A 27,042-nucleotide genomic window follows, 5' to 3' on the forward strand; every position below is an offset into this window, starting at 1 on the left:
GCTCACAGTAACTGCTCAGCCAGGGTTGGGTTTTTGGTTTTTTTCCAATCCTCTGGGTCATGCCCTGGCTCCCTAACTGCCTCTTCCCAGCAGGCTGATTTTTTTTCAGCTTGGGACTGACCTTCTTGTGAAAGAAACCCAGACACCCTGTATTGGTCATGAACCCAGGCCAGTTCCTCAGAGAGAGCCCCACAGTCAGAGATGGAGACTATCTGGTAGGATCCTTTATGGTAACAATCATGTCAGAGTTTCTGATAGTTAAAATGAGAACACTACTCATATCAGAAGCACTTAGAAAGATTTTATAAACAATTTTCCTCTCTTAACATTTTTTCTCCCTCACCAGGGATCACTTAAGCCATGAGGATCATTTCCTCTTCCTATGGATGGAAATCTCTCTTTCAATGAAGCTGAAGACCCCGAGAAAAAATGATCTCAGAACAAATAAGTAAAATGAAACTTCACATCAGCTTTCCTTTTTGGAAACGTGCCAGAAATAAGCCAGAGCTTATTTTTCAACAAGGTTAATAAGAGTCATCTTTCACTTGACAAAGGTCCCTGTGAGGTCATATTTGAGCCCTGTGACCCGAGCAGGTCTGAAGGTGCAGGCATGGAGCACGCGCATGCACACAGCTGTGGCAGGTGACTAAACACATCAAGAGGTGCAAAGTGATGGGCAAGTAAATGCCAGATGTTGATTAAATTTGGCACAGGCTGAGTGGAGACAGGTGCAATAGGGGGACAAGGGTCATCTCTTCAGAAGTAGCCAGCAGGGAAGCTGAGAGCCGGGGCAGCCAGGAGAGTCGGGGAGCAAGCCTTGCTTAGTTGCTTTGTGTCTGACTCTGTGACCCCAAGGACTGTAGCCCGCCAGGCTCCTTTGTCCTGGATGGGTTGCCATTTTCCTCCTTCAGGGGATCTTCCTGACACAGGTATTAAACCCGAGTCTCTTTCATCTCCTGCATTGGCAAGTGGATTCTTTACTGCTGAGCCATTGGGGAAGCCCCGAACAAGCCGTAACTACAGCCTTTATGCACTCATGCATGCTCAGTCACTCAGTCGTGTCCAACTCCTTGCAACCCCACAGATGGTAGCCCTCCAGGCTCCTCTGTCCATGGGATTTTCCAGGCAAGAATACTGGAGTGGGTTGCCATGCCCTCCTCCAGGGGATCTTCCCAACCCAGGGGTCAAACCCAGGTCTCCCACATTACAGGCAGATTCTTTACCATCTGAGCCACCAGGGAAGTCCAAGAATACTGGGGTGGGTAGCTTATCCCTTCTCGAGGGGATCTTCCCAACCCAGGAATTAAACCCGGGTCTCCTGAATTGCAGGGGGATTCTTTATGAGCTGAGCTACCAGGGAAGCCCCCATAGCCTTTATGCATTTTATCAAATGAAAAGTGTTTCATGAATAAACACAAATCCTGGGGAGTCTGTTTCTACTTTATCTACTTGTATTGCATTGAAGAGGCTCTTTTTTGCCAGTTGGTCAAATTCTTTCATTTCAACAACAAGAAGAACCTATTAATTCTGTAGCATTATTAATAGTCACAATTTTTCAAGATCAGCTTTTTAAAAGCTGACTCAAACTTCAGTGTAATTGTTGATTACAACAAATAATGACTGAGAAGAGTTAAAATTTAGTGAACTAGCTGCATTTGTGGTTTTTCAAATCTTATAACATGAAATAATGTACCAAATTTATGTTAATACTGTTAATAGTTAATATTTTGCTTAGCTCTTTAATAACTCAAATAATATTTATTTTTATTTATTTATTTGGCTGTGCTGAGTTTTAGTTGTGGCACATCAGATCTTTGATCTTCATTGTGGCATGTGGGATCTATTAATAGTCCCCTGACCAAGGACTGAAGGCTCCCTGAATTGGGAGCATTGAGTCTTAGCCAATGGACCACCAGGGAAGTCCCATTAATAACTTCTAATAGAAAAATACTTTGAATGAAAAGGATGCTGATATATGTGTCACAGTAAACCACTAATCAGATAATCTCCCCTGATTACCAATGATCTCTGCATTTCCGGATCCAATTCACAAATCTCACAGTTCATGTTACTTGACTTCTGTTTGGGATGTGCCCCTAATTCATTGTCAAACTGGGCTGCTCTTAAGAGAGAGGAGGGGTGGTTACTATTAGTAATGACATCAGGACAAAAGCAGGCGTGAGGTGGGCTTGTCCTGGGCCAGGAGGGTTACCCTGCCGACGGCCCTATTTGACAGAGCTGACCAGTCTCCTCCTTGATGCACTTTCTTCATTTAGCTCCAAAGCACCACACTCTTTTGGTTTTCTTCCCATTTCACAAATTTCTCATTCCTGACCTCCTTGGGTAGTCTTCCTCTTCCCCTCAGCCTTTTCATGTTGATACATCCTGGGGTTCAGACCTTGGTCCCCCTTTCTTTTTCTGGTGATCTTATCCAATCTCATGCTGTTAAATATAATCCACGTGTCGATGTGATGGTTTTAAAAATATGACCCCGAAGCTTTCTGTACACCTTTCTTCAGGAGGTGAAGCTTAATTTCACTCCCTCCGAGTGTCAACTTCCTGACTGGCTTCTACTGAACAGATTATGGCAGAAGAATTTGAATGCCGTTTCTGAGATTAGGTTACAATCAGGCTGCGGCTTCCATACGGGGCAATCCCTCACTCCCCTGGATCACGCATCCCCAGGTGAGCCCGACTTCAGGTTGTGAGGCAACCCTTCTCTCTGCCCCGGCTGCCGCCCTGATCCTGGGCCATTTCCCACAAAGCAGCTAGTGCGGTCCTGCTCCATCCCTTCAGGGGCTCCCATCTCACCCAACAAAGAAAAAAAGCCAGAATCCTGCCTCCTGCAAGCCCACCGGGATGTCTGATCGGGCACTTGTTACCTGCTGCCACGTCTCCCATCCTCCTGCCCTTGTTCCTTCTGCTCCGGCCCCCCTGGCCACCGAGTTGCCCTTCATCATGCCAGGCACACGCCAGCCTCCGGCCTTTGCTCTTGATGTTTTCTGGGCCAGGAATACTGATATCCACTCCGCTAATTTTCATTTCTTTCATGTTTGCTCAAAACTCCAACGAGGACCCCTCCTTTGCTATGAATTGCTGATTCTTTTACCCAATTCTAATTTTTTTCCCATGACACATACCACTTCCCAACACACTGAAAGTGAAGGTGCTCAGTTGTGTCCGACTCTTTGTGACCCCATGGACTGTAGCCCGCCGGACTTCTCCAGCCATGGGCTTTTCCAGGCAAGAATACTGGAGTGGGTTGCCATTTCCTTCTCCAGGGGATCTTCCCGACCCAGGGATTGAACCTGGGTCTCCCTCACTGCACGCAGACTCTTTACTGTCTGAGCCACCAGGGAATCACTAGATCATTTATTATGTTTCTTGTCTACTTTCTGTCTCTCCTTGCTATAATATAAGCCCCACAAGAGCAAGGCTTTTTGTCTATTTTATCCTAAGTGCCTGGAACAGTGTCTGATATACAGAGATGCTCAGCAAAGAAACGTGTCGACTAATGAGTGCTTCCATGAATGGCACCATCATCTGGTGACAGGCACATCAAGGCCAAGAACCCAAGAAGAAATGATAATTTTCATGGATATCATAACACCAGACCAAATGGCAAATATCAGTTTACAGATCTCCATTGGTCTGTTTATGTACTGAACTTGGGCCTCTGTGGTTTTCAGAGCAGCTGAGCAGTGAAGAGTGTAGGCTTTGGAACCTGAGTGCCCGGGGCCTAGGTTCAGCTCCACTACCCATGGACTTGGTGACCCTGGGAAATGCCTGGCTTCCTACCTAGAGAGCAGAAAAGGAACCTTTGCATGTTGTAGCATTGCAGAGCTCAGTCCTGAGTCCCCTTCTCTGTTTTTCTGGACACTCACTACCATGGTGATTTAACCAGTCTCATGGTTTTAAACACAATCTATCTATCTATCTATATATTTGTTTTAAATATTTATTTATTTACTTGGCTATGTCAAGTCTTAGTTGTGGCATGTGGGATCTTCGATGTGACATGCGGGCTCAGTTGCCCAGAAGCCTGTGGGATCTTAGTCACCTAGAAAGGGATCGAACTCCCATCCCCTGTATTGTAAGGTGGATCCTTAACCACTGGACCAGCAAGGAAGTCCCCATAACCTGTATGTTGATATGATGCTCATGAATACATTCGTGAATCCTTTAGCATATCCTGCTCCAAAAGGTGAAGTTTAATTTTTCTCCTTTCATGTGCAGGCTGGACTTGTGGACTCTCTTCTACGAACAGACAATGATGAGTTACAAGCTGTCATTTCCTATCTAATAGGAATTTTTTGAGAATGAAGTGAGTTACCAGAAGTGAAGGATTTAGTACAACGACTGGCAGGAAGTGAAAGTCACTCAGTCGTGTCCGACTCTTTGCAACCCCGTGGACTATACAGTCCATGAAATTCTCCAGGCCAGAATACTGGAGTGGGTAGCCTTTCCCTTCTCCATGGGATCTTCCCAATCCAGGGATCGAACCCAGGTCTCCCGCCTTGCAGGTGGATTCTTTACCAGCTGAGCCACAAGGGAAGCCCAAAAGCAAGCACATACTGTGTTTGCAATACTCAGCAGGTTGGGTCCTTGTGTGTTAAGTCGTTTCAGTCTTGTCTGACTCTTTGTGACCCCATGGACTGTAGCCCACCAGGCTCCTCTATCCACGGGATTCTCCAGGCAAGAAGACTGCAGTGGGTTGCCATAACCTTCTCCAGAGGATCTGCCCAACCCAGGGATCGAACCCTGGTCTCCTGCATTGCAGGCAGATTCTTTACCATTTGAGCTACAGGGAAGTCTTGTTAAGTATTGGTAAATGCTGGTAAATATGTTAAGTAAAGGCCTTAAGCTTGGAAGTTCCTTAAGTATGTTAATACATTAACACCAATATTAAAATACATCAACTCCATGAGGGGACAGCCAGAACCAGCTCCACGAACAAACATGTGACCTGCACGGTGACCCCAGGCTCAGAAGACTCCCATGCTAGGTTTCATTTTCTGCTCTTTGAACCAAGTACCCCACATTTGCATTTCACCCCAGGCTCTGCAGCCAATCCTGGGGATGGTTATTATCAACCGTGAACTGCTATTGCTCTGGGTAAAGGACATTTCAAAACAACTGGGCATGTTATGAAATACACTTAACTTCTTCACTTAACTTCTTTGTGTCTCACACTATTTATAGTAAAATGCAACTGAAGACATTTCCCTTTGGCTGCGGAGGCAAAGGGCGTGTTCTTGTCAATACGCTGCTGAGACTGTCATAGATTTTCACTCGCTGATGCTAATCACACTGATCAGAAAGTAATCATGCAGCTCACGGTTCTAAAATTCAGATATCAAACCCTGTGAAAGTATAGCAAAATTTCTTTAAAATAGCTCATTATGCATAGTTGAACATGGTACCAACTACATCCTAAAAACATAGTAGAACATTCTAAACTAAATTAGATAAATTGACTACACTTTCCAAACATATAGGAGTTGCTCTCTTTGAATTAAAAACAACAATCCAAACTAAAGTAGACTCAAGAATCAGTCATCATTCCTTCCCTTCTGTCCACCATACCTCTCCTATCAGACTATAAAGAGCCTGAGATCTTGGACTCAACCACCACCACCAGACACAGAAGAATGACTCATGCAGAGCAGACCCTCTACAATACCAGTAGTGACTAGTTAATTATTAATTATTAACAATTAACTTCCAGGCTAGTGAGGGCTATGAGCTTTCTTCTCTGCTCTCTTTGGGCCAAGGGTGGGGCCTCAGAGTCCTTCCTGGAAAGCACTTGAGAAAGTGACTGTTCTTCATAGCAAATGTTTCATACAGGGGTCCCCATCCCCTGGGTCATGGACCACTACTGGTCCGTGGCCACACGGTAGGAGTGAGTGGCGGGAGACTAAAGCTGCATCTGTATTTACAGCTGCTCTCCATTGTTCGCATTAGCGACTGAGCCCTGCCTCCTGTCAGGTCAGTGGGGACGTTAGATTCTCAAAGGAGTGCAAACCCTACTGTGAACTGGGCTGACGAGGGATCCTGGTTGTGTGCGCTGCTTATGAGAATCATCCTGAAACCATTCCCCACTCCCCGGCCCGTGGGAAAATTGTCTTTCACAAAATCAGTTCCTGGTGCCAAAAAGACTGGGGACTCCTGGCTTAACGTGTGCCAGGCCCATTCTAAGCTCTGTACATGTAGCCACCCTTTTCATCCCCACCCCAAGCCACTCTATGAGGGAGGTGCTATTTTTACCCCCGCTTTACAGATGAGAAAACTGAGGCATATAGAACAGTGCAGTTCCAGAGCATATGCTTTGATTGTGCATTGAGCTGTGTCCCTAAGCCTGGGTTAGAGCTGGCCATGGGAAGAGGGGTGCAGCCTCCCAGGTGGCAGGAACAGCCGGGACAGATGCACAAGGTCCATTAGAGGAGACGCAGTGGGTCCAAGTGCTGGGCCATGGGAGTGTGTGAACATCTGATCTACCTACTCAGAAAGTGCTGTCAGCCCGACTCTTTTGGGAAGAGGAAGAGGGTTCCTGTGTTATCCTTTCTAAGCGGTGTGTGAAGGCTCAGGTCTGGGCTTGGCTGCAGCCCTGCAGCTGGGGAGGCCACGTGGCTGGGTTTGGCAAGGTCTCTGGGATGCTGTGACCAGGTGCCTGCAGCCAATCCACAGCGCCCCCCTTGGTGCAGAGCCCTTGTGGCTGACTGTCCTTGTGAACAGATGCCCACACCCGGTGCGCATCTTCGGGGTTTCTCCTCTGACTGCGGGCAGGAGTGAGCCTTTTGAGGAAGGACTCAGGGTGTTTGTTTGAATAAAAGCGAGGAATGATTCAGCAGCCTGCACAGCGCTCTGTGCGGTCTGGGCAGGAAGGGGCCGCTTCACTTTCTCGGGATGTGCTGGGCAGGACTTCCCCAGCTGCTGTTTGTGCCTCGGGGGATTTCTCAGGGCTCTGAAAACAACACTTCCCTGGCTGGGAGGAACATAAGGGGAGGATGCCAGATACGTTTTGAATTCTTTGAAATCTCTAAGCATCTAAGAAAATTAATCACGGTGGGTAGGTGTGAGAAGCTGTTTAAAATAGGCACGTTTTCCCCCAAAGCTTAAAATAGAACTTTTCAAGGGAAATTAAATGAAAGTATAAAAAATTTGCAAATGCTTTCCTTCCTATAAGACAGAAGTACAATGCACCCAACCCCCCCAGTCATCATCCATGCAAAGGAGGGTCTTTCCCTCCACTGCTGCAGAGACGACCCCCTGTCTTTCAGGTCTTTTCCATGGCTCTGGCCTGCACTTTGCATGAAGACCCTGGGCTGATTGTGGACATCAGAACTTCCCCCTCGGGGCCCATGCTTTCATTCAGCAACCTCACCCCAGTTTTCCTTTGCCAGTGTGAAATTTGTGGAAGGTTGTCACACATCCCCTGAACCCATTTCTTTCTGCAAAATCCATGGAATCCTATTTGATGTGCACATGCCCCTGGGAAGTACGGCTCAAGTCAGAGAGCTTCCCTCCAGGATCCGGGTGCTGCCCTCCAAGAAACGGGGTACAGGTGTTAGGCTTGCTTCTGCTACTTCCTCTTGGGGGACTTGTGACAAGCACTCAGCCTCTCTGAGCTTTACCTTCCTCATCTGTGAAATGGGTTGTGAGGATTAAGCAAGCTGACACGTGTGATGTGCCTGGTAGGTGCTCAGTTCCGAAAGTGAGGTGGGTGTTCCCCAGGCGCTCGGGCCCAGTAACACACTTGAGTCTAGTGCTCTCTGAATTCTGCTGTGGCAATAAAAGACTCAGAAGCCGGCAGGCACAGCCCATTTCCAGAAGACAAACCCAACCAGGCTCTGAGGTGACTTTCTTCCAGGTAGTCACTGCCCTGGGATTTGAACTGGAGGTCAGGTGCGTTCGTGGTCAGAGGGTCACACCCCGGGTGCCCTGGGTCCCCTGGGTCCCATCCTCAGGGCCACTGAATCAGACACCATCTTGTAGCCAAAGTCAACTGGTGGCCTGGCCAGGCGGCTCCTGTCAGCACTCCTTGTTTGGGCTGCCACCTTGGAAACTGCACAAGGCCAGGGCTCCCCTTCCCCGCTACCCAGGAGGGGTTGTTTTTCATTCCCTTTAAGCTTTGTGGGCCATCTGGAAGGAGGAGAGGAACCCCCTCAAACAAAAGGACAGGAGGGTACGGCAGGGAGATGGCAAGGTGGGGCAGGGTGCTGCCCACTGGGTGGTTTATCCCCACTGGTCCAGGTCATCTTCCTGGCTCTGCCGGGGGTATTCTTCACCCACTACCAGCCTCTTGGGTACTCTCCTCCTCCTTCCCAGAGGAGACAAAGAAAGTTACTTAGTTGCTGGGTGACCATTGGTCCCATTTCTCACTTGAGTATAGCTAATCTATCAGACATTGCGGCGGGGGGAGGAGAGAAGGGACAGGCTCCATGTGAGGAGTCGGGTAGAGGGATCTGGTCTTTCTCCTTCCCTCTCTGCCCAGAGCAGGTTGAGGCAAAGGTGCATACAGGCACGTGTTCCTTCTGGGGAATGGGAAAGAAATCAAGAGACATTGCTGATATACAGTCAGCCTACAAGCCAGAAAATTAATATTGCACTTCTTTTGATGTAGCCTCTCCTGATCTAATGCAAATGTTGAAGAAGTATAATCGCATATTTTCCCAAAGAGAAAAATGATTATCATGGTAGTTAACATTAACTCACTTACTGAGTTTCTAAATTTCCGATTTCAAATTTGTTGCTGTGAACACTTTAAGCACTTCTTAGCAACCCAACAGATCAAGTTCACTAAGAGTTCTTTTTAAATGATGGCTCTCCTATACCCTAACTGCCCTAGCTTTCTACCTGCTACACCTGTGATGTTGCCCGAGGCAGGCAGCCTCTCCAGTCTCATGGTCTCATTTGTCAAAAAGGGGGAGCTCTCTTTGAGATGCCTTCAGGCAGTGGGGACTTGGAAAGAAAGTGCCTTTTCACAGGCAGGAAGACAGTGCCAGTCACGTGACTTACCTCTGCTTGGTGACAACCAGCCAGTCCCTGAAGAGGAAGAGGTGCCTCTCCTTGGTCTTGGGGCCCTGAGTCAGCACCACAGGGCTCTGGAGGATAGACTCTTTCTGCTGGGTGGGCAGGTCCAGCTGCTGGAGGGACACTGCAGATGCCAGGCCTTTCCTGGTTGGAAGAGAGGAGTAATGAGTCTCTAAGGGAGAGTGGTCAGTAGACAGATAGGATGTGAGGAGTCACAGCTCACAACAGCAAGTCACCCACCAGGAGTCTGGCTTAACTGTGGTGGAAAATAAGAGGGAAAACAGTGAAGAGGCTAACTTCAAGTTGTTGTTGTTTTTCTTCAAAACTGGATTTACAATAAAGCATCATCAGCCAAGAAATGTTGGTCCTGCGTCAGTGAATAGCGAATACATAATGTAACTGTTGAGAATTTCTGCGAGAATTTTAACCAAAGGCAGTGCTTCCCAAACCTTTTCGTGTCACCAGGAGGTGAACTGAGGCTGCAAACAGGCTGGCTGGGCCCCCAGGCGCAGGGGAGCCGAGTGGAGCGGTGAGGTGGCGTCGCTGTCACTCATTTGTGGTACATGGGTGGGAAGCTTGGGCTGACCGACTTAGGAAAAGTTTTCCCTAAAGATTGTACTGGTCATGTTTAGCCTGCTGTGAAATCTAAACTTATGACTCCAAATCAGTGGTTCTCGTCCACAGCATGATTCTGCAGCGTGGGGAGTAAACACCAGCTGCAAGGCGCATGCCGTGGAAACCCATGACTTGATTCCAGCATCTTCTCCTTGTGATTCTTACCAAGCTGGGACCACTCAGTTCCTGTTGGTTGTTCACTTCGGGTCATTCACCCAGTTTCCGGCAGACATGGATGACTTCAGTGTGCGTGCGTGCATACGTGCCTACGTGCGTGCAAGGAAGGTGAGAAGGCAAGGTGGGCAACTCTTCTATGTGACTCTGAAATTACAAGTAGGCTGCCTGCTTGGCTTGTTTTCTGGTTGCTTTAACTTTTTGCTCACATTCTTTCCATCCTAAAGGCGGCACTACTGACTCTTGGAGGCAGATATTTTAGACAGGGAACCTTCTAGTTAATTCAGACGTGTTGTTTGAACAAAGCTGTGCTGGGGCTTAAGGACACATTTCTGTTATTTAAAGCAAACGTGAACATTTTCAATACTCAGTATTCTCCAGAAATCAATGCTGCGGCACGAATCTTTGACGGAGCGCCCTGATGAAGAGTTCCCGCTGGTTAGCACCATTCTGCCTCCTGACCTTTCCACCCACCCCACACCTCCTACTGCCTTCACTTAGTTACTCTGAGCACAAGCTCCTGTCCAGAAATGATGCGGCCCCGGGTGAAGCCTGGGGGTGTGTGCGGCAGAGCCTTTCCAGCTCTTGGTTGACGGCTACTTAACTGTTCAGGGAGGGAACCAGGGCAGAGAAGTGTTAGTCTCTCAGTCGTGTCTGACTCTTTGCCACCCCATAGACTGTGCCCGGCAGGCTCCTCTGTCCATGCAATTCTCCAGGCAAGAACACCAGAGTGGGTAGCCATCCCCTCCTCCAGGGGATCTTTCCCAGCCAGGGACATCGAACTGATGTCTCCTGTGTTGTAGGTGGATTCTCTACCATCTGAGCCACCAGCAAAGCCCCTAGATAGAGAGCCCCTGGAAGCCCCAGGGTAGAGAAATTGGGACTCAAACCACAGGACCCAGGAACTAGAACTCCCTACTGTGTTTATTAACTGACACATACCACTTTATATATGGAGAAGGCGATGGCACCCCACTCCAGTACTCTTGCTTGGAAAATCCCATGGAAGGAGGAGTCTGTTAGGCTACAGTCCGTGGGGCCGCAAAGAGTCGGATACGACTGAGCGACTCCACTTTCTTTCACTGGCACCACTTTATATAAAATAAATAACAAGGATCTACTGTGTAGCACAGGGTACTATATTCAGTATCTTGTAATAACCTATAATGGATAAGAATCTGAAACTGTGCACCTGAAACTAATACAACATTGTAAATCAACTATGGTTAACTAAATTTTAAAAAACCCACGTTGTTTAAAAATAGATAAATAAATGTCTTTTGGTTGTCTCTGAGTTTATTTGGAAATGCATCATTATTTCCATATGTTGGAGGGATAAAAGCTCACTAGTACAAAGGACAACTTTGGTTACACCCAGCAGAGCCTGCCTCACTGCCTGACCCAGAGGCTGCACCCTCCGATGCCTGAGGGGCCAGGTGGGAAACGTGAGTGGTGTGTAATAGGGAGTGGTGGGGGTCTGTGGAAAAATGGCAGAACCCTTGCTGTGTTCAAAGGGATGGCCCACCGGCACCATACAAGAATGTGGGCCCAGCGTCCCTGCCAGCTATTTAAAAAGCCAGAAAGCCAACATCTTATTAAATGTCAACTGATTTTAAGCATTTATTTAAACACAGGAGGGCAATGCTCTGACTGCTGAGCTCATTTAAACCTTAGTCACCTGTAGCTTTAGAGCACATGAAAACATTAATACAGGGCCTCTGATGATTTGAGCAAAATATTTGAATATTTTAAATCTGATGTTACAAGCTATATTGAGAGTAACAGATCTAAATCTGTCAGATAATTATTCATTTTAGCTTTAAAACCTGTGGACCCCGAGGAACCAGAATTGAAAGAGACATGTGTACCCCAATGTTCATTGCAGCATTGTTTATAATAGCCAGGACATGGAAGCAACCTAGATGTCCATCAACAGATGAATAGATAAAAAAGCTGTGGTACATATACACAGTGGGATATTACTCAGCCATTAAAAAGAATATATTTGAATCAGTTCTAATGAGGTGGATGAAACTGGAGCCCATTATACAGAGTGAAGTAAGCCGGAAAGAAAAACACCAATACAGTATACTAACGCATATATATGGAATTTAGAAAGATGGTAACGATAACCCTATATGCGAGACAGAAAAAGAGACACAGGTGCATAGAACAGTCTTATGGACTCTGTGGGAGAAGGGGAGGGTGGGACGATCTGAGAGAATAGCATTGAAACATGTATATTACCATATGTGAAACAGAACGCCAGTCCAGGTTCGATGCATGAGACAAGTGCTCAGGGCTGGGGCAATGGGATGACCCAGAGGGATGGGATGGGGCGGAGGTGGGAGGGGGGTTCAGGATGGGGAACACATGTAAACCCATGGCTGATTCATGTCAATGTATGGCAAAAACCACTACAATATTGTAAAGTAATTAGCCTCCAACTAAAGTAAATGAATTAAAAAAAACACAAAAAACTATGGACACATAGATAAGCCATGACCAGCAAGAGGAAGTAGGTAAGGTTTCTTTTTTTAGAATGCTGTCCCCGACAAGTGGTTTTCTACATTTTGATCTTGGTCTAGACACTGTTTTCTTTCTTTCCCCTAGCATTTCACTGCTCTTCCCCTTAACCATCCCTTCCCTCTTCTCTGCATTTCTTTGAGATCCCAGAGGACTGTACACTCAGGGGGGCTTTAGTTTTCCTGTACACAGAGACCTAGTCTGAGTTATGTCATGAAAAAAAAGCACCTTGGGTTAACCATATTTCACAACAAAGGCGCCTCAGCACTCTCCCCGAGGGGAAATTTTTTAAACGTGCTGAAATAGGAAACCAGTGATGTAGCAAATACATGGTGAATGGAAATAACGTTGCCCTTTGCCTTTCCACGTAGTGACGAGTTTCCAGCGGAGTGGGGCCGGATGGCGGCTTCTCACAGTGAAAGTGCTGGCTGCCCGCGCTTTTTGAGACCTGAGCCTCTGCCCTAGAGCCTGATCTGGGGACTTCTATAGCATATTGAGGGCCCCCACTGGGTTCAGAATGAGCTCCTGGCCTGGGCAAGCTTGCGAGCATGCTTCAGTCAGTCAGTTCAGTCATTCAGTCGTGTCCGACTCTTTGTGACCCCATGGACTGCAGCACGCCAGGCCTCCCTCTCCATCGCCAACTCCTGGAGCTTGCTCAAACTCATGTCTGTTGAGTCAGTGATGCCATCCAACCATCTCATCCTCTGTCGTCCGCTTTTCCTTCTGCCCTCAGTCTTTGCCAGCATCAGGGTCTTTTCCAATGAGTCAGTTCTTCGCATCAGGTGGCCAAAGTATTGGAGCTTCAGCTTGAACATCAGTCCTTCCAATGAATATTCAGGACTGATCTCCTTTAGGATGGACTGGTTGGATCTCCTTGCAGTCTAAGGGGCTCTCAAGAGTCTTCTTCAGCACCACTTTGCTTCAAGTAGGGGAAGAAAGAAGTTTCTCACGGAGGCGGAGTGAGTATGCTCAAAGAGACCACTGGCTGGAAGGGCCGGGTACCAGGTTACTGTAGCCCAACTCTCTGACCTGAACTCCATCTCTCTCTAGATCTGACATAAGGAATGGAGAACGATGAAGCATTTAGGGGTTCTCCGAGTGACTGGTGGTTTTTCAAAAGGAACAAAGTGCTCTCAAACTGATCTCAGCAGTAGAAAGCCTGAGCTTGAGGTCATGCGTCGCAGGGGGCTGGGGTTCAGAGGCGGCAGAGATGGGAGTCCTCTTTTCCCCAGCCCTGGGCTGGCCTGCTTCAGGAGGCGCTCTGAGTAAAGACATAGGCACGCCTCTCTCTCTCCAGGCCCTTTGTCTCAGTGCGTTTTTCCCTGAAGTCTGGGTGTAAGCCTCGTCGTCCTGCATAACTCAATAGTTTCTCAGGGTTTCCGTGTCTCAGACCTGAATTCCCCGGACTCTCTGAACCCCTCCATCCTCCACATAACTCTCTGGGGACTTTTTTAAGTGTAAGAGCTTGATCTATTCCCAGACTTAAAATCCTGCAGAGCTGCCACTGCCTTTGAGATTCTCAGGGCTCTTGTGGTCTGAGCCTCTTTTCCTCCTGTGATGTTATCGTTGTGTGAAAGTGTGAAAGTCACTCAGTTGTGTCCAGCTCTTTGCAACCCCGTGGACTTCTCCAGGCCGTGGAATTCTCCAGGTCATAACACTGGAGTGGACAGCCTTTCCCTTCTCCAGGGGATCTTCCCAAGCCAGGGATCTAACCCAGGTCTCCTGCATTGCAGGCAGATTCTTTACCAGCTGAGCCACAAAGGAAGCCCCTGTGTTATCATTAGTTATCACTGTGTTATCATTAGTTCTCTAATATTTTCTCTAAAATTCATACATGGCTTTCAGAAGGTTTAGAATTTAGACTACTCTTTACCTGCATGGCCTCACTTGATTTTAATTCTCATCTACCTTGTGAGTCAGGCGGGAAACTGTGAGCCCTATTTACAGATGCAATACAAGGCTCAGAGACGTGAGGAACAGAAGAGAAATGTCGACAGAGGAGGAGATAAAGCCAGGTCTCCAGACTCCACATCTTTATATCCTACAGGAGGATTTTCTAAACAGGAGTCAAAGGGTGGCTTCATGGGGGCTGGGGACATCATTTAAAAAATTCAGACTCTCAAAGGACTTTATGTCTCCTAACTAGGATTCACTATTCCATAGGAACTTCATGAGTATCTAAATGACACACTATACTAGCCCTTTAGGACGTGTCACTCTGTTCCCGCAGTGGCCCCTTCCAGCTCGGCCAATTCCCTCTTGTCTATCAGAATCCATTCCCCATCCAGCTGAAACCAGCTCTGACTCTTCTGCACACGTGCGTGCTTCCTTGGAGTTTGCCAGCACCCTGCTCTGTCTCTAACTCCTGTCTTGCTCTCCTGTGCTTACTTGTTCACCTGTCACTATGTTGGGAACATTTCGAGAGCAGGGCCTTTGTTTTATCCATCGCGGCCTCCCCAGCGTCCAGCTCTGTATCAGGTACACAGAAGGTGCTCAGTAAATCTGTTGTTTGATTGACAGCCTGGAAGCTAGGCTATTAAGATTAGACACAAAAACCAATTCCGAGCTAAATCAGGTCAGAAGATGTGGTTAGCCTGATTCACACAGGACTCGGTAAATGTCATATGAAAATTGTCACTTGCATTTGAATGGTGCGGTCACCACCCTGATAAGTAGGGCGGATATTTCAGCCACTTATGGATCTCCTACTGTATGCAAAGCACTCTACTGCATTCCCTGCTGAGAGGATGGGTAAATTCTGTTTGATGTGGCCAAGCTTATATCAAGTTTGAGGTCTTATATCAAGTTGGTGGTCCCACAGCTAAACCACCCAGCGTGCTCATGTTTAGATGCTCTTAGAGGTGCCTGCATCTTCTAAAACTAAACATCTGGTCCCAGAGGTCAACTGCAAGATAACCTGGAAGCCATAATAGTTACTATTAATTGCTATTGTTATCTGTGTTGAGGTTTGAGCAAAATTGTAAAGCTACAGGAGTGGCCTTCCCTTGTGGCTCAGATGGTAAAGAATCTGCCTGCAGTGCAGGAGACCAGGTTTGATCCCTGGGTCAGGAAGATCCCCTGGATAAGGGAATGGCAGCCCACTCCAGTATTCTTGCCTGGAGAATCCCATGGACAGAGGAGCCTGGCAGGTTACAGTTAACGGGGTCGCAAAGAGTCAGACATGACTGAGTGATAACACTTTCAGGTGCTGCTCTCTGTGATCAATAAACAACCCGACTCATTCAATCAAATTGCTCTACTTCTAGTGACTTACCAAAGAAGCACGGTTATCTTGCCCTGTGACCAGATGTTTAGCTTTAAGGGACGCAGGTACCTCTAAGAGTATCTAAGTGGGAGTACGCTAGGTGGTCTGGCTATGAGACCACCTCCTGACCTCAAACTTGATATGAGCTTGGCTGAGTTGAACAGAATTTATCCATCCTCTCAGAAGGAAATGCAGTGGCGTGCCTTGCATATAGTAGATGATCCGTAAGTGGAGGAAAGAAACTGCTCTCTTTCCTGAAAGCAGCACATGAAAGCACTGGGTGAAACAGGTGCTAATGTGGAGGCAAAGGTATGAAATCCGTCTTCATTAGTGAAGTCAGACACGCTTTACTTTCACCTACCTCCTGGAATAAGCTTAACCAGGCGAGAGTTTTACTCAACACCCACCATCATTGTCTCTTCTCTTAACCAGATTTTCAGTCCTGATTTTTCTCATCCTTCTCTGTTGTGGATATTACCTTATGAGAGACCATTACAGTCCCTATATTCTTCGAAACCTTCATGTTAAGTTTTAACCACGAAAGATGATGATCAAAATCACAGTATGTAGATTCAAATATCTGGTACCCAGCTAGTAGATTTTAACCATCTCCAACCACAGTCTCAAAGGGTTTCTGCTGACCTCCATCCACCCTGTGAGGTTCGGGCATCTTCTCCCAAGTGGAGGGGTGAGGAGTGGCTTTCCCAGGCAACACATGCTGTGCGGGATGCCGTGGTCCCCCCCAGGCACCCTTGCCCTCCTGTAGGCCAAGTGCATCACCTACTATTTCAGTCCACTCTCCCTCATGTTTGGAGAGCCTGGGAAAGTTGTCTTCATCTGCCTGATGGAGACAGTGAGTTCCCGTAACTTTACCAGAGAATCTGCCAACACCCGTGGTGTCTTTGTGGAAAAGACTCTGATGTTGGGAAACACTGAAGGCAGAAGGAGAAGAGGGCGACAGAGGATGAGATGGTTGGAAGGCATCACCGATTCAATGGACATGAACTTGGGCAAACTCCGGGAGACAGTGAGGGATGAAGAAGCCTGGTGTGCTGCAGTCCGTGGGGTTGGGAAGAGTTGGACACGACTTGGCAGCTGAACAATGACAACGTGGTGTCTCATCCGTGAGCCCACATGTTTGTGACTGAGGCTTGCTGACCCAGCTCAGTGACCCTCAGGCAAGCCCCCTAAGTGTTCTACTCTGCTCCCAGCCCCTTCTGGGCAGCCTCCCCTCCCCTCCTGGGATCCTGATCATGCCACACCCAGCTCTGTTGCCAGGGCAACCTTCTGAGATCAGTACCTCCTCCAGGTGATGCTGAGTGGATCAAGGCAGGGGCTGTGTCTGCAGTGTGCCCCCAGGCCTCTCCTGCCCTCCAATCTCTGACCCCCACCATCCTTTCACAAAAGTCATGATATCAGACCTAACAACTCAAAGGCTCTCATCAGGATGACAGCTGTATGACCTTGATTCTTAAATGATAGGAGATAGTGAGGGATTTTAGAAACAGATGAAAGAAAATCTTATCTTCCATCAAGTGCTATGGCTTCCACCCAAAAGCTTCCAAGAGATGTGTGAAAGCAGAAACTACCTATCTGCAAGAACTAAGCTTTCACATTCAGGGAGGCGGTCTATAGGCTCTGAGGGAGGGAGGGAGCACTCTACAGGGGTCCAAGGGGCTCTCAAGCGCAGCCTGGCCCCCAGCATGAGTTGGGAACCTTCTCTGTGTGTCTGAGTAGGCATGAATTCTGTGTCCATGGCATTCTAGATTAGGGGCTCTGTGCCCAAGCCTGGGGTCTGGGAATAAGGGAGGGACCACTGTGAAATCACAGGGGTGGCCTCCTTTCTCTGAGGGTGCTCTGGCTTTGCCACATGCCGTCCACTGCCTGGGGCGGGCTCTGTTTGGTCATCCTCCTAGGGTCCTGCCATGCTGGTTTCAGTTCAGTTCAGTCGCTCAGTTGTGTCCAACTCTTTGCGATCCCATGGACTGCAGCATGACAGGCCTCCCTGTCCATCACCAACTCCCAGAGTTTGCTCAAATTCATGTCCATTGAGTCGATGATGCCATCCAACCATCTCATCCTCTGTCATCCCCTTCTCCTCCTGCCTTCAATCCTTCCCAGCATCAGGGTCTTTTCCAATGAGTCAGCTCTTCCCATCAGGTGGCCAAAGTATTGGAGTTTCAGCTTCAACATCAGTCCTTCCAATGAATATTCAGGACTGATTTCCTTTAGGATGGACTGGTTGGATCTCCTTGCAGTCCAAGGGGCTCTCAAGAGTCTTCTCCAACACCACACTTCAAAAGCATCAATTCGTCGGTGCTCAGCTTTCTTTATAGTCCAGCTCTCACATCCATACATGACTACTGGAAAAGCCATAGCTTTGACTAGACGGACCTTTGTTGGCAAAGTAATGTCTCTGCTTTTTAATATGCTGTCTAGGTTGGTCATAGCTTTTCTTCCAAGGAGCAAGCGTCTTTTAATTTCATGGCTGCAGTCACCATCTGCAGTGATTTTAGAGCCCAAAGAAATAGTCTTTCACTGTTTCTGTTGTTTCCCCTTCTATTTGCCATGAAGTGATGGGACCAGATGCCATAATCCTAGTTTTCTGAATGTTAAGTTTTAAGCCAACTTTTTCACTCTCCTCTTTCACTTTCATCAAGAGGCCATGCTACTTTAGGTCCCTGTAAACTCACTCCATGCAGAGAGTTTTCGGGAAGCCCTGAGACTCTGGCGTCACTCAGATCTGAACTGGGCTCCCAGTCCTTGTCATCCTGTGACGAGTTACTCAACCTCCTCCAATTTTGTTGGGATAAAAATTGGGTCCATTCCCAAGGCGAGCTGGAGGGTAAATGACGGGGAAATGCCCGAGAATAGGAGCTCTTCCATGCTGCTGTTCCACCCTGGTTACCTCCTGGCATGAGTGAGATGCCAGGAGGGACATGGACACTCATCCAACTTGGACCGATTCAGCAAAGAAAAGATTGAATTTAAACATCAGTCTCAGATCCACCTTTCACTTTGGTGACCTGTTTCTTTCCTGCTCTTTGGTTCTTTTTGGAGGGTACCCACATGATGCCAAGACCCCGGGGTGAGCCAATGAGCAGCCCAACAACACTCTGCCCCTGTGGTGCCTGGTGCCTCTGCTTGGTCCACGTTCATGTGGTCCAGCACGACCCGTTCTGCTGTGGGAGGGAGACACAGACTCCCTAGTGATGGGCTACGAAATGAGAAGAGAAACAGGCAGCACCTCCACTCAGAGAGGCTCCCCACCTGACTCCTCTGGTTCCCTGCAGGGTGTGAGGAGGTCTTCACTCACCTGGAGGGAAGCCATGCTTTGCTTAAAATCTTGCCCAGTCCGGTTGCTGGCACTGAGGGGCAGTGCTGGGTCAGGCTCCCGAGCTGCGGAAACAAAGCAGAGTGTGGTTGTCTTTATTTTTTTCAGTTATATTTCTCACTTGTATTCATTTTAATTTCCATGTACAGTTGCATGGTGGAGATTACACCAACATAATGCCTAACCCTAACCCTTGGAAGGAAAGCTATAACAAACCTAGACAGCATATTAAAAAGCAGAGACTTCACTTTGCTGACAAGGGTCCATATAGTCAAATGGTTTTTTAGTAGTCATGTAAGGATGTGAGAGTTGGACCATAAAGAAGGCTGAGTGCTGAAGAATTGATACTTTCAAATTGTAGTGATAGAGAAGATTCTTGAGAGTCCCTTGGATAGCAAGGAGATCAAACCAGTCAATCCCAAAGGAAATCAACCCTGAATATTCCTTAGAAGGACCGATGCTGAAGCTCCAATGCTTTGGCCACCTGATGAGAAGAGCTGACTCATCGGAAAAGACCTTGATGCTGGGAAAGACTGAGGGCAGGAGGAGAAGGGGATGACAGAGGATGAGATGGTTGGATGGCATCGCTGACTCAGTGGACATGAATTTGAGCAAACTCTGGGAGGACAGAGGAGCCTGGCGTGCTACAGTCGATGGGGTTGCAAAGAGTTGGATGCAACTTAGCAACAACAACAACAACAACAACAAGAATTCTTTCTTCATTCTTAATAGCTTTACATTAATAGCCACGTGTTCCCCTAATTTCTTAGCCACTGGGTCGCTAGGCAAGTCTTTGAGATCAGTTTTGTCAAACAGGGTGTGAGTGGAAGTCAATGCATTACTCATCTGAATGACCAAATCTACATGTCATAAATCACAGTATCATAACCAGAACTTCTACGTGTACAAATATACTCGAGAGAAGGGAAAACAGGCATCCACAAAGTCTTCTTGCAAAAGATGCCCATAGAAGTATCTTTCATTAAAGCCAAAATGTGCAAAGAACCAAAGAGAGGGGGCTGTCCTGGTCTGCCCCTTCGTAAGGAAAGCATCATCCTCAGGGAATACCAAGTCCTCTGGGAGCAGGGGAGGTGGGGAGGCTGCACCTCCACACATGCCCGTCGGGTGGAGCTGGCCTGAGCACCCTCTCCTGTGGCACAGCAGGTACAGGGCGGCTTCTCACCAGTACCCCAGCCCCAGCAACCCCTCTGTGCAGTCAGGCCGGGTCTCCGGGTCCCTGCCTAGGCTCTGCCCACAATGCCCCCTCCACACGTCTCCTGCCCATTTGGTACAGTCAAGAGCCTTGATTTCTGGGCTCAATTTAGCGACTCTGATGCTGAAGTTGTACACACAGCCCCTTTCAGATGTGGCAATCCAACAACCCGTAAGCAGCACTTTGGTTTTATTTCTGCAAAATACTGATCCCCAGTGTTTTCTCAAGGATATCTGGCTGCGTGAATGAGTCTTGTTTTGCACTTTATTGAGAAAGGCCACAGATTTCTGCCACATTGTTGTCGGTGTTCAGTCACTAAGTCATGTCTGAGTCTTTGCAACTCATAGACTGCGGCACACCAGGCTTCTCTGTTCTTCACCATCTTCCAGAGTTGGCTCAAACTCAACCCGCTCCATTCTTCTTGTCTGGAAAACCCCATGGACAGAAGAGTGTGGCAGGCAACAGTCCAGAAGGGTTGCAAAGAGTTGGACACGACTAAGCATGCACGCATGCATGTCCATTGAGCTGGTGATGCCACCCAGCCATCTCCTGTTGACCCCTTCTGTGAATTTTCCAGTTTGTTGTGATTCACACAGTTAAAGGCTTTAGCCACATTTCAGCTTTAATTGGGGAGGGGGCTTCTATTCCAATCTGTTGTGCTTTGTAGACATCTCACACCCTCTGTTGGGGGCTTCCCAGACAGCGCTAGTGGTAAAGAACCCACCTGCCAATGCAGGAAATGCGGGTTCCACCCCTGGGTCAGGAAGGTCCCCTGGAGGAGGAAATGGCAACCCACTCCGGTATTCTTCCCTGGAGAATCCCATGGACAGAGGAGCCTGGCGGGCTACAGTCCATGGTGTCGCAGAGTCAGACACGACTGAAGCGACAGCATGCATGCACGCACACCCTCTGTTGCCTCCCACTTTGTAGGCACAGAGGAATCTCTGGCAGGGAAAGGGGGACCTGCCCATTCCCAGACTGCAGGCCGCTAGTGGAGGAACCGAGGGGACCACGTGTCTTCCTGGTGCCCAGGGACCAGGCCTTCCGGGTCTAGGCTCAGCATTAAGTGCTGTGGTTCTTTCTAGGCGTGTCATGAGATCTCACTGCAGGTAGAAATCTAAATATTGGACCCACCCTCTGATAATCAAATGCAAAAACTCATTCCGAGGTCAAACAGAAAGTTCATGGTCATCAACCACGCTGACCCTGCAAGGCAGAGTGATGGGGGTAGGCGATGGCTTCTAGCTTTGGGTGAACTTACTGTTGGGAGGGAGGAAGGAGGCTCTCCTCTCTGAGGCACCTGTTCTGTGTCCCAGCTACGCCCAAACACCACCCCTGTAGAGTCATTGCCATCCAAAAGGTTTTCTGCCCCCCGATAAAAGATAACATTACAAGACACTCATACTCATTTAAACCTCCAGGCTGTGATTTATCCTTTTCCTAAATGCAGGTTTTCCTAAGAGGGGAAAAGGGGGTAAATCTGAAGATGCTGGAAACCTGCTCTGAAAACCAAGAAGGTTCGACTTCACATCTATGTCTGCTCTATCCAGCTCTGGGGGTCAGGCAAGGGCTTTTGGGAAGATTCCCCAAAATCTTGTCATTCTTTTCCTGCTGCCCTTTTCAGAAAGACGAAGGGCAGCAGAGGGAAACCCAGCTTCGTTAGGGAAGCTGTGAGCAGGAGAAACACACTCACGCTGGGCCTGGTGGGACCTACAGAGGCCAGGGGGAAGCTCTTGCACCATCCCGGGCACTCTCTGGGCCGGGCACACTCTACACTGGCCACTCTCCATGCTGCTGTGGGGCCAGCCACTGCCCTTGGTGGGTGGGTCGCCTTCTGAGTCATCAGCCAGAGAGAGGTCATGACCTTTGTTTTCTTCACACCGCTGCCCTGAAGCGTGGGCTGAGCTCCCTGGCTCCAGTCATGGTGGTTCTGTGGCTTCCAGCAGGTTCTGCAGGAGTAGGGGTTGGTGCTGCACACCAGCTGGGGGGCTGGCTGAGCCCTGGGAGCCTGCATGGAGGTGGCCTCACACCAGTTTTCCACCTTAGCCTTTCTCGGCCTGGCTTCACAACAGTTGATCCTGCTGGGATCCCCTGAGGCAGCAGAGGGCCCCAAATACCCTGTAACTCGGGCCCTGAGTTGGCATGCAGAAGGAAGTGAAGAGCAGGAGAGAGGGATGTCTGAACCCAGGAGGTCTGGGCTGGAGTGCTGCCACCTGCCCTGTGAGCCGAGCCAAAGTGCTGAGCCTTCTGTATGGAGCCTCAGTCTCCTCATCTGTAAAGTGGGCATACTCTGGGTTTTCTCCTGCTTTTCCTTACCTCTCCATCAGCAATAGGATATTCGTTTTAAGTCAGTTTTCTAAGCCTCATTTCTTGTGAAATGAAATACTTTATTTTCTCATAAAAGGAAAATATAAGAGAGCAGGTAGGAGATTTGCAACTACTTTGCTCTTATTTTTTAAAATTTTATTTACTGACTTATTTTTTGCTGGGTCACACAGCTTGTGGGACCTTGGTTCCCCAAACAGAGACAGAACCTGGGCCATGGTAGTGAAAGCCTGTAATCCTAACCACTAGGCCACCAGGGAACTGTCACTGCTCCACTCCTCAGAGTGTTCCTATCTCAGAACAGCATCAGATAAAGTCTGTTATCTAAGCCCTTCATCAGCTCCTCTGAGAAGCGCATGACCTGAGTACCTTGAACCTGGTTTAGCTGCGTCCCCATCGGATAGTAAGTCCCCAAGACAGAGACGGTGTCCTCTTATTCCATTTTCTTTCCCCAGAGTCTCGCAGCCCAGGGTCAGGTGTGTTTAAATAAGTGCAAGAAGACGTTGGTGTGTGAGCGGCTGGTGAACTGTAAGCCCCTGGTGGGCAGGGTACCTCTGCTCCCTTCCCTGTCTTTCTAGTACAAGGCTGACAGCAGTGCGGAGGCCAACAATCTAACGTCTAATTAGTTTCCTCACCAAATGCTAAATGCATAAAGCCAACCACAAGTGAAAAAAACATAAATACATACCGATAGTGTGGAATTGATCTGGACCCAGGTAATGTACCATACCTACATAAGACATAACTGCAGTGGCTTTCATGCATCGTATTTTGACTACAGAGTTGGAGGAAATGGGTTTTTTTTCTCTGTTTATGGTGCAGATTAAGGAGCCATCCATTCGTTCTCGCACTCCTGCAAGACATCTGGCCCTTCTCCAGTCATTCCAGCTGTGGCGCTCCATGCAAGATCCTGCATTGACTACTGGCAGGGCACACATGAGGCGTGTCCTGTCCTCAGGCAGCTACGTGAAAAGGGAAGCTTCTGACAGGCAGCACTGGGGACAGTGTCTGACTGCGTGGAAACGCCAATGGGAGATGCTTAGCAGAGGAGGAGTTTGTAGAACTAGAGCTATCAGAGCAGGCTTCCTGGAGGAGGTGGCTTATGAGCCGGACCTAGAAATACCAGCAGGATTGGGGCAGGTCAGGCAGAAGAATGGATGCTTTCCAACTGTGGTGCTGGAGAGTCCCTTGGGCTGCAAGGAGATCAAACCAATCAATCCTAATGGAAATCAACCCTGAATATTCATCGGAAAGACTGATGCTGAAGCTCCAATACTCTGGCCACATGATCAAAGAGCTGACTCATTGGAAAAGACCCTGATGATGGGAAAGACTGAAGGTCAAAGGAGAAGGGGGTTAGCAGAGGATGAGATGGTTGGATGGCATCACCGACCCAATGGACATGAACCCGGGCAAACTCCAGCGGGAGATACTGAAGGACCGGGAAGCTTGGCGTGCTGCAGTCCATGGGGTTGCAAAGCGTCAGACAGGACTTAGCTACTGAACAATAACAACGGGCGCGTCGGACTTGGGAGTGGGCAGGGATGCTCAGGCCCAGGGAACAGATGAACAGTCTGTCTGGAGGAGGAAACGGGGGAATGAGAGGACAAGAAAGAGATTTCACATGGACCGTTGTATCCTACGTTCAGGAGGTGACCACATGAGGGAGGCTGGATGGATACACTTTAGCTAATCCTGGAAGAAATCATGATCTCAAAACCAACACCTGTGTCCCCAGCTTCAGACCCAGCTTCTTCCTCGCAAGTCCCTGGGCCCACACCTCAGCACCACTGCCCTTTCTAAACAGGTGGTGGGTGGAGATGGAGGCGCAGTGGGACTTGCCAAACGCCCTGGTGGTGACCTTTAAAATCCGAGGTTTTCTTGATGTTTTTAGAAACACCTCTGCCCGCCACCCCCAAACGGAATTCTCTATTGCAGGGCTCTAGGGGACGGCGGAGCCTGGTGAGCTGCCGTCTATGGGGTCACACAGAGTCGGACACGACTGAAGTGACTTAGCAGCAGCAGCAGCTGGTCACTAAATGATCACAGTCCTGGAGGCTGGGAGCCTCCTTCTGGTCAGAGTTGGTAACTGCGGCACACAAAGGGCCATTTTCCAGACTTCTCTAGGCAGAGTCAGGTGGAAATTGCTCTTGGGGTGAGTAACAGTTAATATTACTGAAGACTTCTTGCAGGTCAGGCACCTTCCCAGCGGATTGTGTAGACAGTCTCATTTGTTTTCCTCTAGAAACTCTTGGAGGTTGGTAGTTATTATTCCCATCTTTACCAAAAGGACATCGAAACACCGAGAATTCAGAATGTGCCCAAGTTTACATAACCAGCAATCAACCAAGGTATGCCTGCTGACATGAGCTGACTCTTAACAACAGAATGCAGGACTTACAGTTCTTATTTTTACAGATTTGTAGCATGGTGATACTTGTTATTTAAGGACATAATATGAAAAGCCCATTGTTTTGAAGGGTACACATTGCTCAACTCAAAAAACTTTAAATATCTACTATCTGCAAGGCCCTAGCAATGCTACATCATGAAGGACAATGTTACAAAAACAAAGTTACAATAACTCACAGTGTGGTAATAATCACATGTATTCAAATAATCACAACACAGAGAGAATTTTCTAGAAGAATGCTGTGAATGCTACGGGAACACAGGGAGGAAATGTGATTTCTGGCATGGGGCTGGGGCTGGGGCTGGTGGGAGCAGATCAGATAGAACCTGCTGGAAGGGTGACCTTTGATCTGGGCTGGTGTTGGGGTAGATGATGCAGATGGTGGCAGGTGTGGCTGGGGAGAGCAATGTGCTGGTACGGGGAGAAGTTCTAGCAAAGGCAGTGGGGCAGGAAATCGGAGGGTGTCCAGGAGTCAGTGGGTGAGTGAGAAAGTAGGTAAGAATGGAAAGTCAGGATGTCCAGATCACTAAGGGGTTAAGGATTCAAATTATATTATACACATGGAAAGTTCCGGATCAGGGGAGTGATGGAAGCAAGAAATATGTTAGTGCAACAAAGTCGTGAGCAAGACCAGCTTTAGGGAGAGGCAGAAGGTACCTAAACAGCAGTAACACTTGCAAAGACCCTCAAAGGGCGCTATAAATAAACCATCCACTGATGTGCTGACCCTCACACCCTTAGCCCTCTTCAGTTCTTGCAGCTGGACTAATGATAAAATTGATACAAGACAGTTTAACAGGAGAAAATAAAAACCCATTTTAATTCATGGGCATGGAGGTCCCACAGAAATGAGAGCAGGTTTCGTTTTTATACTTTTTAGACCAAGAAACAATACATTTGTGAGGAGTTGGCAGGACAAAGAAACATAGGTTTAGGTCTCCGTCTTGCATTGTCCATTTCTTAAGTAACTTTAATTCAAAATAACCGATATGCCATTGAGGCACATTTTGGGGCTACCAGCCCTGATTCCCAACATCAGCACGCAGGGTGGTTCATATCAATAGCCACCCTGCCTGACATGGACTGTGGGAATAATAGCTCAGGAACCTCACACTGCACTGTTTATAAACACTTTTATGTATATATCCTAGTTTATCTATACAACTGAGAGGCAAATGTGTTTTCAAAGACATTTAACATACAAAACAATAATAACAGTAAAGACAAAACAAAACAACTAGCTGAAATTTGGAGGGGTCATTTGCTTTGCCTGAGGTCCCGCAGCTATAAGCAGTGGGATGGCTGTGGGCAGTCACCGACATACTGTGAGTTAATAGGTTCTTCTAAATTTCCCATTTTAAGTATTACATTCCGTCATCCTACGATCCAGCAATTCTGCTCCTAGGTATCTACCCAAGAGACATGAAAATCTACGTCCACACAAAAACTTGTACGTGAATATACACAGCAGCAATATTCCCAATCACCAAAAAAAATGGGAACAACCCAATGTCCATCAACCGATGAGTGGATAAACGAAATGTGGTCTCTTCCTACAATGAAATAGTATTCAGCCATAAAAGGGAACAAAGTACTGATGGTGGCTACAAATGCATGGAAAACAGTATGCTAAGAGAAAGAAGCCAGTCACAAAAGGCCACGTATTATATGATTCCATTTATAGGAAGTGTCTAGAATAGATAAATCTCTAGAGGCAGGAAGTAGATTAACGGTTGCCAGGAGGTGGGCAGAATGGGATGCGGGGAGTTTACTACTAATGTCTGGGGATTCTGATTCGGGTGATGGAAATGTTCTGGAGTTAGTGGTGATGGCTGAACAACTGAGTATGTGAATGATAACTCAATTAAAATACTTGTTTTAAAACGATGTCCCAGATTGAATTCTTTATTCTCTTCGCCACACAGCCTGTATTTCTACCCATCAGAGAAGCTTCTCTTTAAAAAGGCAAACGCTTTACCAAAGCCTTCACAGTCAGTTGTGCCTTAGAGAGATTCTTCTAACCTCCCACAAGGGTCAACACTGAGAGCATGGCTGATTGAAAAAGGAGTCAGAGCCCAGAAAAGGAACCTGATGTGGGAGGTGTGGATTTGGCTGATGGGGGAACCTCGAGGCGGGCTGGTGCT

At 47.9% G+C, this 27,042-nt stretch overlaps 1 protein-coding gene across 4 annotated transcripts in view; it reads right to left on the minus strand.

Annotated features, from left to right (window-relative positions):
• The window catches only part of LOC145521520 (rho GTPase-activating protein 20), a 74,483-nt gene that overhangs the window by 42,028 nt on the left and 5,413 nt on the right, over positions 1–27,042 (minus strand). For 3 of the 4 annotated variants that reach the window (XR_014065440.1, XM_081530180.1, XM_081530179.1), the window contains exons 2-3: positions 18,930–19,012; positions 9,019–9,177 (exon numbers count right to left, since the gene is read on the minus strand). Coding sequence is in view for 2 of the 4 variants with exons in the window: in XM_081530180.1 (XP_081386306.1) it covers positions 9,019–9,177; positions 18,930–19,012 (242 nt within the window). In the remaining 2 variants the exon portion in view is untranslated. Of the gene's footprint in view, positions 1–4,419; positions 9,178–18,929; positions 19,013–27,042 lie in introns of all 4 variants that reach the window. The other variant, XR_014065441.1, reaches the window with a different exon arrangement.

The sequence above is a fragment of the Giraffa tippelskirchi genome, chromosome 9 (assembly GCF_054371585.1).
Source record: "Giraffa tippelskirchi isolate mGirTip1 chromosome 9, T2T-mGirTip1v1.2.pri, whole genome shotgun sequence".
NCBI classification, from domain to species: Eukaryota; Metazoa; Chordata; class Mammalia; order Artiodactyla; family Giraffidae; genus Giraffa; species Giraffa tippelskirchi.